General features: G+C 40.8%; 1 protein-coding gene across 1 annotated transcript in view; it reads left to right on the top strand.

Annotated features, from left to right (window-relative positions):
- The window catches only part of LOC112230507 (transmembrane protein 132C-like), a 52092-nt gene extending 38349 nt beyond the window's left edge, over nt 1-13743 (top strand). The window contains exon 2 of the mRNA XM_024396793.2: nt 12818-13743. Within this exon, the coding sequence (XP_024252561.1) occupies nt 12818-13743 (926 nt within the window). The remainder of the gene's footprint in view (nt 1-12817) is intronic.
- Nucleotides 13744-18630: the final 4887 nt, after the last annotated feature.

Below are 18630 nucleotides of genomic sequence, written 5' to 3'. Positions count from 1 at the left end.
AAGCTGTGCTATCATAAATACAGTATCTTATGCATTCTAAATTACCACCCATTTGGAAAAGAAAAATGCAATAAATATTTACTCTGAGCTGCGCTTCGGTAGGTTGGTGGTAGATGGAAGGCCGTGTTGCCAAACCGAGTCCTTTGTCCTTTGAAGAATGTCTGTGGTGGTCAATTGGATACGTTGTAGTAACGTCGTTGTGTGATAAGACGGGATACTCTGTCTGTTCCTTCCTAACCCTCGTTTGAATCTGCTGTTGCTAACTCAACGGCTAGGAGGTATCACTTCTGTAGTGAATAAGAGTTCAAAGTTCATACCATTCGCAACCAAAGCTCACGCTGATGTTGGCTTTGCTCTGTAGTTATTATCTGAACCATTCTGACATCGGACCGTCGACCTCACATCCTCGGAACAGGAGGTTATATTGTCGTCAAGGCTTTATGTAGGAAGGGAGAGGAGGGCGTGTTTGAAAAGTTTTATAGCCCATGTCCCTTCACAGGGGCGGGCCACTGATTGAGCAGAGCTTTTTTTATGAAAACCCAAATCTCACATTTTAGAAGCTAAAATCACATTTCAACCCATCACGAATCATTTCATATTCAAACATTTAAATTGAACAACAATTCCATGTGAATCCGATAACTGTGATGTGTAGACTTTCCACTGTAGAGTTTATGTCATCTTATCATTGATGAGAATGTCTCAGATGACAACCGAACTGACCTCATATTCATTAAGTACCACCGCATATGTACAATTGGTTGGATTACCAGAATATAGTTAATTTCCCCCCACCTTCTGATGTTCCCAGAATCTCTATGTTAACCAAGGGTTTTGCAAATGTAACATCAGTAGGGTAGAGAGAGGAAAAAGGGGGGGGGGTAGAGGTATTTATGACTGTCATAAATCTACCTCTAGGACAACGTCATGACACCGTGTAATGTTTACTTACAAGCCCTTAACTTCTTGCGTCGAGCCATCCCGGATCCGGGATCGTGAATACAGCCTCAAGCTCATTACCATAACGCAACTTTAACTATTCATGAAAATCGCAAGTGAAATGAAATTAATATGCTAGCTCTCAAGCTTAGCCTTTTGTTAACAACACTGTCATCTTAGATTTTCAAAATATGCTTCTCAACCATAGCAAAACAAGCATTTGTGTAACAGCTAGCGCAGCTAGCGTAGCATTTAGCGTTAGCATCAGCAGGCAACATTTTCACAAAAAACAGAAAATCATTCAAATAAAATCATTACCTTTGAAGAACTTCAGATGTTTTCAATGAGGAGACTCTCAGTTAGATAGCAAATGCTCAGTTTTTCCTGAAAGATGATTTGTTTAGGAGAAATTGCTCCGTTTGGTGCGTCACGTTTGGCTACCAAAAAAACCTGAAAATTCAGTCTTCAAAACGCCGAACTTTTTTCCAAATTAACTCCATAATATCGACTGAAACATGGTAAACGTTGTTTAGAATCAATCCTCAAGGTGTTTTTCACATATCTCTTCATGATATATCATTTGTTGAAAGCCTCCTCTCTCCTCTCAATCACTGGATGACTGTGTGCAGCTTGTAGATTTACGCACCAATTTAGACAAAGGACACCGGGCGGACCCCTGGTAAATGTAGTCTCTTATGGCCAATCTTCCAATGATATGCCTACAAATACGTCACAATGCTGCAGACACCTTGGAGAAACGATAGAAAGGGCAGGCTCATTCCCGGCGCATTCACAGCCATATAAGGAGACAATGGAAAACAGAGCTTCAAAAATTCTGTCCATTTTCTGGTTGAAGTTTCATCTTGGTTTCGCCTGTAGCATGAGTTCTGTGGCACTCACAGATAATATCTTTGCAGTTTTGGAAACCTTAGAGTGTTTTCTTTCCAAAGCTGCCAATTATATGCATAGTCGAGCATCTTTTCGTGACAAAATATTGCGCTTAAAAACGGGCACGTTTTTTTATCCATAAATTAAAAGAGCGCCCCCTATATCCAAGAAGTTAACCAACAATGCAGTTGCAGAAATAGAGTTAATATTAAAATATTTACTAAATAAAATAAAGTAAAAAATGTAATATAAAGTAACACAATAAAATAACATATGACTAAAACTAGAATTGTTGCATATAAATACTTTTAACAATGTCCTTGATAAGTGTCTTCTGTATATGCCTCATCCTTTTTTCCTAGATAATGACCATCAGTATGGCAGTAAGGAGTGCGTTGTGCTACGATGTGATGGAGGCTCGTTCATCTGAGAGAGATGACTGTCTGTGGCTTGCTTTTCCTCTGACTGGAGGTTTATGATTCCTCACTCCTCACACACATCCTTCCCTCATGCCTCACATACTCATCTGGACCGGAGTGCAAATGCTTAGACAGACACTGTCTGGCCCTGGTCCTATCTGGGTTGATGTTTGGTTGGAGAGAGAGAGAGCATGATGTGCTTACCAAAGTAAAGGCCCAGTGTGTATACTGAGAGCACCAGCAGGTAAAGCCATAGACCACCCTTCTCTGATCTTGTCAGAAGGAAAACAACTTGAGCCTGTCATCCAGAGAACAACTGAAGGGAAGACTTATTGTTGTCCATAAAATATATTAAGACTCACCTCATCCATCTCAGCCCAGTCACAATGCCTTATTTTGCTCAATTTTTCACAAATGGGAAATATAATTTAAAGTATTGATTGCAGTATTGCAGTGTTGCCCGGCGATGAAAGATGAAGTGCAGCCCGGCTCTATAAGTGATCTGATTAACCCCCAGACTTCTAAATGCCCCTCTGCTCCAACCCGGCTTTACCTTGGCTCTCGTGTGACATACTATGTCAAGGTACACACGCTGGGCACTTAGAGCGATTAGTATGGTCATCTGTTCTCTCTGGTCACGGCTATTATACCAGCCTACACACATTCCTCACTAATACTGAGATGATATTGCTGGACACGCTGGGTAGTTGAGTGTGAGCTAGCCTAAAGGCACTCCAATTACTGTAGCCCAAACTGGATTCTGACTGGCTGACTACCCCTGAGGGCCGGAGACTCAGCTCCAGGCTCTACTCTCCCCAGTCGCTTCTCTTAAGTTCATCAACAACTTTGCCACCTCCACTGATGCTATGTGTCTGTCTGTGTCAGCATTTACTGACTATGGTTGTTAGTCCTGACTACATGACCATTGGTAGTGTTTCGCACTGTTGCAAGAGTCACACATGTAATAAGTTACTCTGTAAGCAGTCCAAGTTTGCGATCAGCTCTTGCTGTTGTTTGCTGAAACACTGTGGTCTGGCAACAACAAGCGTTCTCTTCAGCCTACACAAAGCTGAGTAACTTATGGTACTCAATTGGTTTAGAAACCCTCAACTACCATCTTGTTCTTTTTTTTTGTGTGAGGAGGCATTATCAGTAACGGTCTTTGATAAGGTTTTTAAACTTCTCCAGTTTGCCAATGACAGTGCTTCTGCTAAAAGCTGCTGAATTTTATACTGAACCTTTGAAGAGTCAAAAATGTTGGTTAAAAAGGGAAAAGTTTCCACTTATACAGACTGACAGTATTGATGGTGACATCAAGGTCCCCAAGCAGTTTCTCAACAGAGAACGAAGCTTTTCATAGGCAAGTGGAAGAGCCTGGTCTTAAAAAAGCACACATCAAAGCACATCTCTTTTGATTTTTTTGATACATACGGAGCATTTTTGTTTAATGCTTTGCAAAATGTCATTTTGGACTACGAGGAGTTATCAATTGGACTTCAGACTGCAATGTGAAGATGGAGGGACAAATGTCAGCAAGCATTCTGGGTAAATGTACATTTGAGACCCACCTGTCTCTGTTTGTAGAGCAGAATAGCCATTTGTTTGGTGGCTTAATGTTCAAATCAAATCAAATTTCATTGGTCACCTACACATGGTTAGTAGACGTTATTGTGAGTGTAGCAAAATGCTTGTGCTTCTAGTTCCAACAGTGCAGCAATATCTAACAAGTAATTGAACAATTCCACAACAAATACCTAAAACACAAATCTAAGGAATGGAATAAGAATATACAAATATATGGATGACCAATGACAGAACGACATATGCTAAGATGCAATAATAGTATAGAATACAGTATATACATATGAGATGAGTAATGCAGATATGTAAACATTATTAAAGTGCCATTATTAAAGTGACTAGTGATCCATTTATTAAAGTGGCCAATGATTCCAAGGCTGTATGTGCTAGTAATTGCTGTTTAACAGTCTGATGGCCTTGAGATAGAATGTAATGTCTGTCGTCTGATAAAGAAGGAGACCAAGGTGCAGCGTGGTAGGCGTTCATGATTCGTTAATAAAACTGAACACCGCAACAAAATAACAAAGTTGACCAAAAACAAAACAGTTCTGTCAGGTGCAGATAACAACAGAAAACAACTACTCACAAAACCCAAACGAAGAAGGAACAACTTATATATGATCCCCAATCAGAGACAACAATAGACAGCTGGCTCTGATTGGGAACCACCCCAACGTAGAAATAAAGAAACTAGAATGCCCACCCTAGTCACACCCTAGCCTAACAAAGATAGAGAATTAAAGCCTCTCTATGGCCAGGGCGTGACATAGAAGCTGTTTTTCAGTCTCTCGGTCCCAGCTTTGATGCACCTGTACTGACCTCACCTTCTGGATGATAGCAGGGTGAACAGGTAGTGGCTCAGGTGGTTGTTGGCCATCGGTTTGGTGACTATTCCTCGGGAATTGAATTTGGTTACTATATAAACAGGTCCATGCACTTTCATTAACTGCTGCTGAGGGAGCTGAGAATGTTCTTTCAAAGTATTTTGCTCTTTCCAGTTCGCAGGGAATTAAGGTCTTTCTCCCTCTCATTCATTCTCCACCTTTCTCCCCACTCTTTCATCTTACTCTTTCCATCCTGATGTGGAATATCTCTTTGACTGTGGACAGCAGCAAAGACACAGTTAGATTAGTCACACAGGGAGCAAGGATGACTATTCTTTATGTTTCTTAACTCCTGTATTACGTAACCTAGAGTAGAGTGTAGGAGGCCTCCCAGCCAGTCAAAAGGCTCAAACAAATGACAATGAATCATAATAGGGCCTTCAAAGTCAACTCTGAACCTAGAAGCCAGTTCCACTGCATTTTTCATTGTTACCCTCTAATCAAGGACTGATTTAGACCTGGGACACCAGGGGTGTCCAATTAATTATAAGGTAGAACAGAAAACCAGCAGGCAATGGACCTCGTAGGGTAAAAGTTGAATATCCCTGTATTAGGGCATACTGGACAAAGACTGAATAAGCCAATGTAACTCACTCAAATTTAACCTAATCCACTCACATTTCGTTGAGTTGTGGCTGCATTTTGCCGTGGAGGAAGACATTGAACTGTGTTTCTACTTTTTTGTGGTACTACCCGTAATGGTGTGATGGTGTGATGATCGAACAACCATGATAATCGTGTATAATATGTTTTGTAAAGGAGTGTTGTTCTTACGTCTGAAATCCCGTTAACGGGATCGATTTGACAACAGCCAGTGAAAGTGCAGGGCGCCAAATTCAAACAGAAATCTCATAATTAAAATTCCTCAAACATACAAGTATTATACACCAATTTAATGATAAAGATTTCAAAAAGGCTTTACGACAAAAGCATACCATGCGATTATGTTAGGTCAGCGCTTAGTCACAGAAAAAACAGCCATTTTTCCAGCCAAAGAGAAGAGTCACAAAAAGCAGAAGTAGAGATAAAATGAATCACTAACCTTTGATGATCTTCATCAGATGGCACTCATAGAACTTCATGTTACACAATACATGTATGTTTTGTTCGATAAAGTTCATATTTATATCCAAAAATCTCAGTTTACATTGGCGCGTTGTTCAGAAATGCATTGTCTCAAACAAACATCCGGTGAAAGTGCAGAGAGCCACATCAAATTACAGAAATACTCATAAATGTTGATGAAAATACAAGTGTTATACATGGAATTAAAGATATACTTCTCGCAACCGCTGTGTCAGATTTAAAAAATGCTTTACAGTGAAAGCATACCCGCCGAAAATCTGAGTACAGCGCTCAGACACCAAAACAAGCCATACAGATACCCGCCATGTTGTGGAGTCAACAGAAGTCAGAAATAGCACCATAAATATTCATTTTCCTTTGATCTTCATCGGAATGAACTCCTAGGAATCCCAGTTCCACAATAAATGTTTGTTTTGTTCGATAAAGTCCATCATTTGTCCAAATACCTCCTTTTTGTTTGTGCGTTTAGTTCACAAATCCAAATTCACATGGCGCAGGCTCTTAGTCCAGACAAAGTCAAACATTTCCATTACAGTTCGTAGAAACATGTCAAATGATGTATAGAATCAATCTTTAGGATGTTTTTATCATAAATCTTCAATAATATTCCAACTGGACAATTCCTTTGTCTTTAGAAATGAAAGGGAACTCAGCTCGCTCTCACAGCCATACGCGTGACTTTACTCAAGGCATTCTGCCAGACCCCTTAGTCAAACAGCTCTTATTTGCTCCCCCTTCACAGTAGAAGCCTGAATCAAGGTTCTAAAGACTGTTGACATCTAGTGGAAGCCTTAATGTAAATTTGGTCCGATTGCACTTCCTATATTGGATAGGCTCAGACTTGAAAACCTACAAATCTCAGATTTCCCACTTCCTGGTTGGATTTTTTAATCAGGTTTTTGCCTGCCATATGAGTTCTGTTATACTCACAGACATCATTCAAACAGTTTAGAAACGTCAGAGTGTTTTCTATCCAAATCTACTAATAATATGCATATCTTAGCTTCTGGGCCTGAGTAGCAGGCAGTTTACTCTGGGCACCTTATTCATCCACCCTACTCAATACTGCCCCCAGCAATAAGAAGTTAAAGCCTACTGTATACCAACAGCCAGTGGGAATCCCATGGCCTAACCAAGAATCACTGTGTCTCATAGTGCAGTTGAAAAATGTATGTGGCAAGGTAAGCGATCCTGGATAAAATGAGCAAACTTACAAAGCGGGAAAGATCCGTATCAAACTTCTAAGTGTATTTGTAGGCACTAGCATTTCATCCCATCCTAAATTGGTTTAGAAATTATTATTTTTCCCCCTTGGCTGAGTATAGAGAGATATGGGGCGTTTCTCAATATGCATACTACTGTACTCCACACTCTCGTGCTCTGAGTGCATTCTCCGAGGACGTTCTTTTGAGTCCGTTCTTGTGAGGACTAGAGTGTGGAGAACGCATAAAACATTACATTTGAGGAGCACTCACACTCCCCCTACTATGTTACGTTACACACGCTCCACCTCCCGATTCACGGAACCTTCTTACAGCCAGGACGAAGGCAAAAGAGACTAAATAAGATATACATACACAAGGCAGACGTTTTACTTCATAATTGTCAGCTAGCTACAGTTGAAGTAGCACCTTAGCCAAATTAATTTAAACTCAGTTTTTCACAATTCCTGACATTTAATCCGGGTAAAAATTCCCTGTCTTAGGTCAGTTAGGATCACCACTTTATTTTAAGAATGTGAAATGTCAGAATAATAATAGACCATGATTTATTTCAATCTTTAATTTCTTTCCTCACATTCCCAGTGGGTCAGAAGTTTACATACACTCAATTAGTATTTGGTAGCATTGCCTTTAAATTGCTCAACTTGGGTCAAACGTTCAGGGTAGCCTTCCACATTTTGGCCCATTCCTCCTGACAGAGCTGGTGTAACTGAGTCAGGTTTGTAGGCTTCCTTGCTCACACACATTTTCAGTTCTGCCCACAAATAGGATTGCGATCAAGGCTTTGTGATGGCCACTCCAATACCTTGACTTTGTTGTCCTTAAGCCATTTTGCACCAACTTTGGAAGTATGCTTGGGGTCATTGCCAATTTGGAAGACCCATTTGCGACAAAGCTTTAACTTCCTGACTGATGTCTTGATGTTGCTTCAACATACCCACATAATTTTCCTACCTCATGATGGACTCGTTTTACTGTGGATATAGATACTTTTGTTAAACAGCCAAATTATCTTAAACTAATGTCATGTCAGGTAGATGTAATTTCCTCATGGGTAGCAAGCTTCTAATTCTTAGAGGCTAGCTAGCCAGTTAGCCCTATTGACTTACTATGGACTTACCCATTTACTAAACATTCTTCCAGCCAGGACAATGGCAATAGAGACAAAACAAGATATGTACAAAGCAAACATTTTACTTTATAACTATCAGATAGCTATTTGTGAATTGCAATTATCTAGCTAACCAGATAATTTAACAGGTAAAAATGACTTAAACGTAATGTTATGCAAAGTAGATGTAAATTCTTCATGGGTAGCTAGCTACCAAGTCTTTGTGGCTAGCTAGCTAGAAGTAGTATGTAGCCAGTTGACTTACTATGGGCTTGCAATCTACGGAAACTACAGTGGGTATTGTAGGCAGGTAAACATGCCAAAATTATCATAGAAATATTTTTAAAATGTTTCCAAGATACAATTTTGTAGTCAGGCAACATATGAGATGTGAATGGGCAACATTTCATTTTATTATAGTTTATTTTCTCTCGCGTCAGAACAAATAATGTCCGCATTGATTTCAATAAATATTGCGTTGTTTTATGTGGTTGCATCATATTTCTGTCCATACTTTTCATTGAAGCTTGCATCGATACATGCTTTGAAATGTTTACAGGTACGCATCCGAGAAGTGCCCTCCGTGCTCTGTTTTGAATACTTGATTTGGACTCATGCTCCGACCCTTCTGTGCTCCACATCATTAGTTGTCAAAAATATAAAGAGTAAAGTAAAGTACAGATACCCGCAAAAAAGTGCTTCAAAGTATTTTTTCCCTCTTAAGCGTAGAACCCACTTTCGTCTAAAACTATCGGAGCACGGTAGTATGCGTATTGAGAATCAACCATGGTGTCTCCTATTGCCCTGGAAGATGTGGTCTTCACTGATACAGTGCATTTGGAAATTATTCAGACCCCTTGACTTTTTCCACATTTTATCAAGTTACAGCCTTATTCTAAAATGTATTAAATTGTTTTTTCCCCTCATCAATCTACAGACAGTATCCCATAATGACAATGCAAAAACAGGTTTTTAGAAATGTGAAAAATGTAAATATGACATTTACATAAGTATTTAGAGCCTTTACTCAGTACTTTGTTGAAGCACCTTTGGCAGCGATTACAACCTTGAGTCTTTAGTTTAGCAGGGTGTCCATCTCTAGGAAGAGTCTTGGTGGTTTCAAACTTCTTTCACTTATGAATGATGGAGGCCACTGTGTTCTTGGGGACATTCAATGCTGCAGACATTTTTTTGGTACCCTTCCCCAGATCTGCGCTCTATGGACAATTCTTTTGACCTCATGGCTTGGTTTTTGCTCTGACTTCCACTGTTAACTGTGCAACCTTATATAGACAGGTGTGTGCCTTTCCTAATCATGTCCAATCAATTGAATTTAACACAGGTGGACTCCAATCAAGTTGTAGAAACATCTCAATGATCAATAGAAACAGGATGCACCTGAGCTCAATTTCAAGTCTCATAGCAAAGGGTCTGAATACATGTTTAAATAAGTTATTTCTGTTTAAAATTGTTCATAGATTTGTGAAAATAAAAAAATAAAAAACTGTTTCACTTTGTCATTATGGTGTTACAGTTTTCTTCCTGAGAAGGAGAGGCGGACCAAAACGCAGCGTGGTTATTTATAAACATCTTTAATAAAGATGATAACTTGAACAATGTATAATACAAAATAAGAAAACGTGAAAAACCGAAACCATCCTAACTGGTGCAAAACACAGAGACAGAAACAATCACCCGCGAAATACCCAAAGAATATGGCTGCCTAAATATGGTTCCCAATCAGAGACAACGATAACCACCTGCCTCTGATTGAGAACCACTCCAGGCAACCATAGACTTACCTAGAATACTGTTACGGCTTTCTTCCGTTGAAGGAGAGTCGGACCAAAATGCAGCGTGGTTAAATCGAGACATCTTTAATAACGATGAAAACGAACAATACAAAAACAACAAACGGAATGCGAAAACCTATACTGCCTGTCTGGTGACAACTAACACAGAGACAGGAACAATCACCCACAAACAGACAGTGAAACCCAGGCTATCTAAATATGGTTCCCAATCAGAGACAACGAGAATCACCTGACTCTGATTGAGAACCGCCTCAGGCAGCCATAGACTCTGCTAGAAAACCCCACTAAGCCACAATCCCAAAACCTACGAAAAAAACCCCATACAAAAACACAACACAAAATAAACCCATGTCACACCCTGGCCTGACCAAATAATTATAGAAAACACAAAATACTAAGACCAGGGCGTGACAAATACTTAACTAAACACAATCCTATAAACTACAAAAAAACCTAGACAAAACAAACCACATGAATCACCCATGTCACACCCTGGCCTAACCAAAATAATAAAGAGAACACAGAATACTAAGACCAGGGTGTGACATATGGGGTATTGTGTGTAGACTGAAGAGGATTATTTAAAAAAAAAATCCATTATAGAACAAGGTTGTAAGGTAACAAAATGTGTAAAAATGGAAGAGGTCTGAATACTTTCAGAATCCACTGTATTTCCTTTAAACAATGTAAACTATGCTTTTGTCCATTTATTGCTCACACCATTTCAATTTGGCGCAATGTTAAAAAACAATGTAGCTGGGAATCAAAATGGCATGACTGACAAGCAATCCTAGTGTTTAGGGAGGTGGGAAGCAATGGAAAACAGGGTTGGGGGAATGGGTAGTTGGGGGTGGAGGCTCACTTCTTTTTGTTTTTTTCCCTTTAAATACTAAATGTATTATTATTTTTTAACTCTGTAATATGATCAAAATGATCAATACTTTGTATTTATGTACCTTTTTTTGAGTGGCAGCCTGCAGGTACAGTAGGAAAATAACTAATATGGAAAATAACTCAATTAAAATAATGAATGGAAAATACAATATGAAGGGAATATGAAATTAAATGAATTTATATATTGTACCTGTAACCCCAGCCAACGAACAAATGACAAAATAAATACAAATTTGGCCTCAAAATAATTATAAAAAACTATCACTGTGTTTAGTAGGTTTTTGGCACCCAAATTATGCAAGAATAACATGTCCCATATGTCCAGTGGTGGTGGAGCAGAGCTTCCTGTTTAATATGTTTACAAGGCTCTTTATTCCATGTCCTCTGGGGTTAGGTTGTGTTCACTGATCTCAGGGCTGTGTACAGTAGGCAGGATTTGGCAAACAAGTCAAGTATCTGCATAAATCATGTTTTCATTGCTAGAAACTGTATTTCAAAATCTGGAAGTTAATGTGATTTACAAGAACATCAGACATGAAATCTTACATTTGCCGACCCAAGGGGAATCGGTAGCCTTTACTTACTGCATTTTGAGCGTTGGAAGATGAAGAAAAGCATTCTATATCTAAATCCACATTTTGGACGTGATTACAGCACTTTGATTGTAATGAAGTCGTTTCTGTGTTTCTATCATGGGACTACTCTATGTGAAAACTAAGACAGTGTGCAAACTCTCACTGAGAGAGACAGAGAGGTGTCTATCTTTCTCTCTGTGAGGTACACCCCAGCACAGTTAAACATCTGCCTGCTCTGCCTCTATACTCAGCCTTTGTGTAACATCACACAGTAGTCCTAGCCTACTTTCAGGTACGACTTGAGTATCAACCATCATTAAAATCTCCGAAGAGTCTCTATTCAACTCTCAGACAGACAGACACACAGACAAACACTGCGCTTTATGGCCTTCGGTATTCCGACCACAGCTTGTTGTGCCTGGTCCTCCAGGCTGGTCTTTGTCAGGCTGCCATGGGCTGTCACAAATCACTGCCGTGTCTCCCTGCCGCATGGCCTGGCCACGACGGGAAATCAATGGCCTCTCCCGGGATCCTCCATCAGACCAAATATTTTAGAGCTTGCTGGCAGAGGGAGAGAGAGGGGGAAGAGAGGACTGGCAGGGGGAAGGAGTAAGGAGGGAGAGACAGAAGGGGTAGGTGTAGATGAGTTTGAAGGGGGTGGGGGAGGAGGGAGGGGGAGGGGGTTGAGGCCCTGCTGGGTGTTGGGGTCGATAACAGGGTCAAATCAAGTCGAAATATAATTCTTAACTAATGCTTACTTATAAGACCTTAACCAACAATGCAGTTTCAATAAATAAATACATGTAGAAAGTATTTACTAAATAAACTGAAGTAAACAATAAATAAATACAAATAAAAAAAATAAAAAAAAGAGAAAAATAAATAAAAAAAGAGCAACAATACAGTAACGAGGCTATATACAGGGGTTCAGACTCCAGACTAGAGGAGCGTGTGGAGGTTGTGAACCAAATTGTTAAGATAGAGGAGGAATAAGAGGAAAGGAGTGACTGAGTTGACTGAGTGAGTGAGTAGGGTCTAACAAGGAACTGTGACTATTTAGTAGAAACAGTCTATTACTGTAGACTAGATTCGATTCCTAATCCATGTCTTCAAGTCTCTCTGTTTAACTGCAGGATGTAATTTCACATGCTACTTCATATAGTGAGAGAAATAATGCGTGAAGGGAATGTCATATGCACACTTTGTAGCAAATATCTTCTTATTAGGACATTGTAATATAACTGTGTATGCCCAGGAGAGCATAGAGATAAAGAAACTATATGTTCACAATGTCCAGTGTTTTCTTCCATTTCTTACTAAATTTCTCATCCTGTCTCTGCTCTGCCCTTTGTTATAGAGGTTAACAGGTATGTAGCTAACTTCTCCCCTCCTCTGTGTTCCAGTGGTAGACAGCAGGGGGATTCTTGAGGGTCTACAGAGGTATGGCCCCATGCCCACCTACTTGCCTGTCAGCTACCAGGTCCTCAACGCCGAGGCTGCCTTCTTTCTGAAGGAGGCCAACCAGGACCTGATGAGGAACTCCAGCCTGCAGGCCAGGACCGAGCCCTTCTTCATCCAGCAGGCCCGCCGGATGCCCTCCATCAACGCCAGCTACGGACCCATGTCTGTCCAGCAAACCATCCCCCTGGAGCTCCTACAGAGCCCCGGACCCTTCAATGGACCCTCTTTCACCTCCCCGTCATCGTCCATCTCCTCTTCTTCTCCGTCCCTTTTCACCTACAATTGGAAGGTCCAGACCTTCATCATCAGTGAGAGGATCCACCCCAGTTGGCCCAAAGTGCAGGTGTTATTCTATGTGGTGGGCAGGGACTGGGATGACTACACCACCATCCACAGGCTTCCCTGTGTCCGGATGTTTGCCTTCCACGAGACCCAAGAGGTGCGGGGCATGTGTCGTCTGAAGGGGGAGCTGGGGATGTGTGTGGCTGAGCTGGAGCCCCTGGCTAGCTGGTTTAACCCCTCTACCGTGAGGCACGGCAGGCAGAGAGCTCCGGAGCAGGCCCAGGGCACCCCTGTGGAGCTCTACTACATGGTACAGTCCACAGAGACTGGGGAGTGCAGCTCAGAGGACTTACGAAAGGGAAGTTCCATGCGCACAGAGCACCAGGGGCCCATGGGGTATTTCTCAGGGCCCACACCCATGCAGCGTATAGGGAGCGTGCGTCTGTTCCAGCCCATGTCAGAGCTAAGGCTAGACAGTAACTTTGTGGTGATGGTGCCCTCTAGACCAATCAGACAGAGGGAGACGGTCTCCACCTTCCTGGCTCTCTCCACGCTGTCACCTGTACAGATCTTCACCCTGAGGTGAGTGGGCCTCCCTGAGGCACAGTAAAGCATTTTGATGAAAACCATTATTCATCCAGGAAGTCCCATTGAGGTCAGAAGACCTCTTTTACAAGGGAGATCTCACATAAAGCACAAACTGTGCTATTCAATTCAATCCCAAAAGCTTTATTTTCCATTACATTTACAAGGAAATTGTATATATCTGTACTTTTCTTTTACTGTGGGTTTTCTTGGAAACCGCTGGGCTCAGAGAACTGTGACTCATCTGTTGTCTCCATGGAGTTTTTACTCATGGTGATACATTAAATATGTTCACAGATTACCCTGTTTAGTTTTTAAATGTCATCCTTGTGCAAGATATTCACGAGCTGATAATAATATGGGTTATTTTACTCCCATTTAATCTGCTTTGTGAGAGGAAATAGTCAAACATACCGTTACACAGCTGCTGAAATCATTTCTCCTTCTCCTTCCAAGTATTTGAAATAAATATTATCCTCTGAAAACGTGTGTGCACTATATGCATACAGCTAGCTAATAGTCATTCTCATAATTACAACATGAATCAAAATTATTTAATTGTACCAAAAATATACTTGATTTACATTCTACAAAGAAATATATTGAGCAATTTACTGTGTTTATTAAGACATTTTTAATGTGCCTAACATCAGAACAGTCCCACACTGAGCAGTAGTTCATTTGAACCGAGTGTGCAGCAGTAGAGGGAAGCTCGTTATGATTCATTGGTCTTTGAGTGTTAATTAGAAAGTGACAAAGCGACTGAAGACGTTTCACGGGCCATGCAGATGAACGAAATATGCATTTGCATTAGTGTACTTTCATGCCTGAGATCAGAATCACATCCGAGGAAAACGCTAGTGAGCTCAATGTGGAGCTCTGACAAAGGACCCATACCAATTAGTCAATCTGAGTGAGCAGGAAATCTACCAAGAAGCCTTGTTGATTTTTCTCACCCGACTGATGATGAACTCCCAGAGAATATGCTCTGTGTGCGTTATAATATACTTGTGAGTGAGTGAGTGAGTGAGTGAGTGAGTGAGTGAGTGAGTGAGTGAGTGAGTGAGGGAGGGAGGGAGGGAGGGAGTGAGAGAAATCCAGATAAGTATGAAAATGGAGGCAAATCCTATCTTGGTGACCTTTACAGAGAACCAAATCATGGAGGAGTGCGGCTATGATAACGATAATACACGGAGTAGAAACATCTTCACTCCAACCTTTTCTCTCCACTGTGATCTCTCAGCCATCCGATGGCATACATCCAACAGTACAGATACATTACCAGTAACTCTGAGAGTGTTACAGATCAGCATATCCCCTGCTGTGATGTGGTTTTAAGGATAGCATAACATTTCTGTATTAATGGAGGAATTCCCCGATAAATTATAGTTTGTCAACAAAATCGAAATATTTAACTTTAAACCATTACACTTTCTTAATATGTTGCCCCGGTGTGTGAGAATGTCCCAGTTACAGTGGTGTAAAGTACTACTGAAGTTGTTTTATGGGGTATCTGTACTTTGCTTTACTTTACTATTTATATCTTTGAGTACTTTTACTTGAGTGCACAGTGTATCATATTTTTCCTTCAATTCTTCTACAGTCATGCTGCTCACATTTTCCAAAGTTAAAAGTTTTGAATTTGGTTTCCACAGGGAGTCTGCTATATGTAAACTTAAGTCCAACCTAAACTCACTAATCAGCAATTATAAAACCTCAAAGAGTTTCATAAAACCACACGCTGCCTTCCAGTGCACCCACTCCAGAGAAACCCCTGGATATCAGGCTGTTTAAAGAAAGGCCCAATATGGACGCTTTGATTGCGGATTAGTGTGTACTGTACGTAGTTTGTAGTGTGTGTTGTTTGTAGTGTGTGTACCTCTCATGTGGTAACTCAGTCCTGGGGTACACTGTGCAGTTCTAAGCAACCACTCTAGCAACCACTCTGTGTTAGTTCTGTCAGATGATAAGGCTCTAGAAAGAGAACACTTGATTTTTCTCCCTCACTTGTACCCACCGGGTGACTGTGTGTGTGTGGCCGTGCCAAGTTCCTGCTGTTACCCCCTGGAGTGGGGGGCTGGTGTGTGTGATATTGGATTGTGCTCCAGAGGTTGTTTGAGAGGGCCATTGAGACGCTTCCTGGAGTTCCTGGCCGTGTGTGCATGTGTGTGTGCTCATGCGTGCACACGTTTAAAATGTGTTTGCCTGCGCATGTTGCATGTGCGTGTGGCCGCATGTGTTTGTATATTTATGTGCAGGATCTGTGTTATTAAGGGTCCTGTGTCTAGTGGGTAACTGTTAAAGGAATTATATTGCTCTATGTTTTTATTAATACCCAATTAAAATTAAACACTCTGTCAATTCATAAGGATTTGTAAGACCCTTATTCTATAATAATGGATAGAGCCCAGTCTTAAAGTCAATCAGCAGAGTTTATTCACGAGAGTACTGCACACGATACAGGTTACCACAGGTTATAAACTGAAAATGACGTCATTAGTTCCAGTACCAACCCGTTTCTTCTCCCACCCTGGTACAAAGGCAGTATCTCAAGCCTTCCCACATCATCTCGCTACCAATTAATATAATTTATGAGCCAAGGTCTTCTTGTGTAGAAAAGCATTCTAGCCAGTCTGAAGATATCGTTCATTCATTTCTACCAAGGAACAGACAGTGATTGTTCTAACTCTTGACCACATTTACACACATTATATTCAGCACTGGGATCAAGAAAGAAAACTCATACATACATACAGCAACATAATAGTATTCTGATTAGTACATATACAGCAACATAATAGTATTCGGATTAGTACATATACAGTAACATAATAGTATTCTGATTAGTCAGTCCTGATTGAAATGTATACATAATTAGTCATCATTGATAAAAATTCCCTTAACATATCCACCCTTTGATTAAATATTATACATCCAATCACACATGTAGTTATATTGTAATATTAAAAAGCCTATTTCTATTTTTATTAGAAATATTTCTTGTCATCAAAACATCACCTAAACATAACCCACTACTTGCATTCGCCATGACTGTTTCTTAGGCCTACATCAGAATCATAACTCTTCTTATCAGGATTTAAGTTACAATCTTCATTAAAAAAAACAGTCTAATATTGAAACAGGATACAACCTAACCTCCCTAAACATCAAAAATGGTCTCCTCAAACATAAATTCCCCGCAAATGAAGGATCCAGATTCGTCCACTTGTTCTGTAGACATACATTCAGCACTCCACGGATCAGAACCTAGAATCCGCTGGTACCTCACCATCTATTGTCATCGATTTCTCCAGAGTCCTGGAAATAAGGCCTCGTACATAGGGAATAAGACAACAGCCCCATAAATCTAAAACAGTCACACAGGTGAATGTAGCCCATAATACAGTGATCATAATATTTTTCCATTTTCCGAACATACTATCAAACCAATTAGTCAGAGAAGTATCCACCCCAGAGTTTTCTGCCAAACCGTGAGCCAGGGTGGTCAAACCAGCTGAGGCTTCGGGCACTGATTCGTCCGGAGCTGTGTTATTTGGGATGTAAGCACAAACATGGTCCCGATAATCACGCATTCTTCTCCCTTTTCAGCCAATAACATATCTAATGCAATTCTATTCTGCCAAGCCATCAGGCTGGTTGCTTCAGTCTGTTCTGCAAAACCTTTAATAGCATCTCTGGTATAATTGTTAAAGCGCTGTTGATTATAATAAATATAATTAATCCAGTCCACGTTCTTATTGTGAGTAGACCACCCGGAAATGCTTAACTCTAATCCTGCTAGGATCTGATTTCTTGCTTTGAACTCATCTGGCACCCCCCGTGGAACCCCAATGTTATCAATGTATACTTTGTCATCAAGAGACCCAGATGGAGTAGCTCTTTTCTCCCATTTGGCTAAACTTCATGTCTTGGTGTTGAATGAGTATGAAAGGCATTCCCAAATATACAAGGGAGCATAATCCTGTCCAATCTGCCTGGTAAAACCTCGCCCTGACATCATTTCCCAAGAGTACTGTACCGGGCCAAACGGTAATAATCTCCTACGGTCACTGTAAAGGGAGGAACCTGTGGATATAAATAGTGCAAGTCAATGCAACTGTCATTATCTGGCATTCCTGCTTTCATGAACAGCTTTACCATACTGGCCTAACCTCCTCTACCCGGAACCGTACTAGGGTGTCGACCAAGAACTGGTCATATCCATCATACCACAACCCTAGATCCTCCTTCATTACTGTTTAAAGGGTTAGGCGTATCTGTATGCAATATATCCCTCTCTCCGGATTACAATCAAAAACTCTCACCTTCACTATACTCCACCTCCTTCCATACTGGGTGAGTGGATTCATATAGCCATCTCTCTCCAAATGAGCTATGACCTGTGTCCACGATCAATATGGGGACCTGCACCGATATATACCATAACGGCTCAGAGTCCTAGACTGCCATGTAGTTAGAGACCCCATTTGGTCTACATAAAACTCCATTGAGAGATCCTTCCCAACCTCTACTCTAACTTCCTGTCTACCCAGATCTAGGGATCTCTTATGCTTGTTTTGGAACAAAATCCTCATCGTCTAAACAATGGGTCAAATTACCACTCAAGTAGGACGTGCTGTATCAGGAATATGGCACCCACGATAAGACAGCTCAGACGAACAGCTTCCATGTGAAGCCCCACCCTCTCCCCGAGAACACATCACTAGCAAGAGCCAGACACACCTTCACTTCTATGAACAAAAACAAGGGTGATAGGACAGGAAGGATTTACTTCATTCGAGAGATGGCCCCCGGAATTCTGTTAATTTCAGTTCTCCTCTCGAAAACTGTTTATTGTTTGACAGTGTCAGTGTGTCTTACCCTCCCA

This window comes from Oncorhynchus tshawytscha, linkage group LG33, assembly GCF_018296145.1.
Source record: "Oncorhynchus tshawytscha isolate Ot180627B linkage group LG33, Otsh_v2.0, whole genome shotgun sequence".
NCBI lineage: Eukaryota > Metazoa > Chordata > Actinopteri > Salmoniformes > Salmonidae > Oncorhynchus > Oncorhynchus tshawytscha.
This window is presented reverse-complemented; position numbering and strand designations above follow the sequence as displayed.